The sequence below is a fragment of the Phytophthora sojae genome (assembly GCF_000149755.1).
Source record: "Phytophthora sojae unplaced genomic scaffold PHYSOscaffold_18, whole genome shotgun sequence".
Classification (NCBI taxonomy): Eukaryota; Oomycota; class Peronosporomycetes; order Peronosporales; family Peronosporaceae; genus Phytophthora; species Phytophthora sojae.
In genome coordinates, this window is record NW_009258132.1 from 416670 (window position 1) to 417797 (window position 1128).

Sequence of the window (1128 nt, forward strand, 5' to 3'; positions counted from 1 at the left end):
ACGAGGGGTGAGCAGGAGGGGCATGAGGTGTTGATGATGTTGATTCAAGTGAAGAATCGTTCCCCAGTCGATGGTGGGTTTTCCAGGGCAGCGACGGAGAAACTATGCCCCTGGTTTGTGTTCGGAAAGAACAGTGATGGGAACTCGTCAGCGGGGAAATCTACCGGTGAAATTGGTGGGGATCCGAAACCGCTGAGCTCCACGGATGTCCGTGATACCATTCGCATCTACATGAATGTGCGCGGTAGAACGCGTGACGGCAAGTTCATCTATGCCACGACAATGAAAGACAATCTTAAGCCCAAGAAGAAAGGCAACGCCTCTGAGGTGAAGGAGGAGAGTCAGACGATCGGGAGTCAGGCGAAGAAGCGGGCGAAGATCGAGAGCAATCCTGGCGTCTCAAGTGTGTCGAGTGTCTCGGAGGAGGATCCTGTTTTCACGATCTGCCTCCGTTTACTCAACAGGGTCACCTACCCGTTCCTGAGCGAGGACGTGGCTTCCATTCTATCAAACATGGTGGAGTCTCAGTATGACCCGCTGGGGCTTGTGGAGGGCGACCTGGACTATCGCGATGAAGATGAAAAACGAAACAAGAACGTTAGTTCGTATGCAAAGTTGTCGCTTACCGCGACGCGCGACAAGTTGTTGCAGAACGCCCGTAAAGCACTAGCGTACGCGCCGGGTGACAAGGAAGAAGAGTGACGCTGAGAGTGACGTTGGTGGCAGTGGTGAGGGCCACTAGGCGATCAAGGTGGCGAGACAGAAACATCCAAGAAACGAGCACGTGAAAACCAAGAGGGTGAAGAAGGCCGTCCCACTAAACGCGCCAAGTGATCCAACAAGACGCCCAAGCCCACACGGAGGCAGTAACAGTACGTGCCTGGTGCCTGCAGCAACTAGTTTTAACTACCAACAATTTGTTTTACTTGAGAGTACGCAGCCACCTCCAGTACGCTTCACCTTGCAGTCTTACGGATGTAGCACGTCTTTTGCTGTCTACGTCGTCTTTACTGCTCTACCTACTCGTCCTGCAGGAACGGGTATTATAGTCCATGTACCCGCGCGCGTCGCCGAGGTAGAACGTGTCCGTGTCGTAGTCGTTCACGGGCTTGTTGAGTTGGAAAGCGC

At 53.5% G+C, this 1128-nt stretch overlaps 1 protein-coding gene across 1 annotated transcript; it reads left to right on the top strand.

Annotated features, from left to right (window-relative positions):
* Window positions 1-36: 36 nt before the first annotated feature.
* PHYSODRAFT_342595 (hypothetical protein) lies at window positions 37-702 on the top strand (the record flags this gene model as incomplete). The annotated part of the gene is made up of 1 exon (XM_009541084.1): window positions 37-702. The coding sequence occupies one exon, from the start codon at window positions 37-39 to the stop codon at window positions 700-702; it is 666 nt and encodes a 221-aa protein (XP_009539379.1).
* Between the last annotated feature and the right edge of the window lie 426 nt (window positions 703-1128).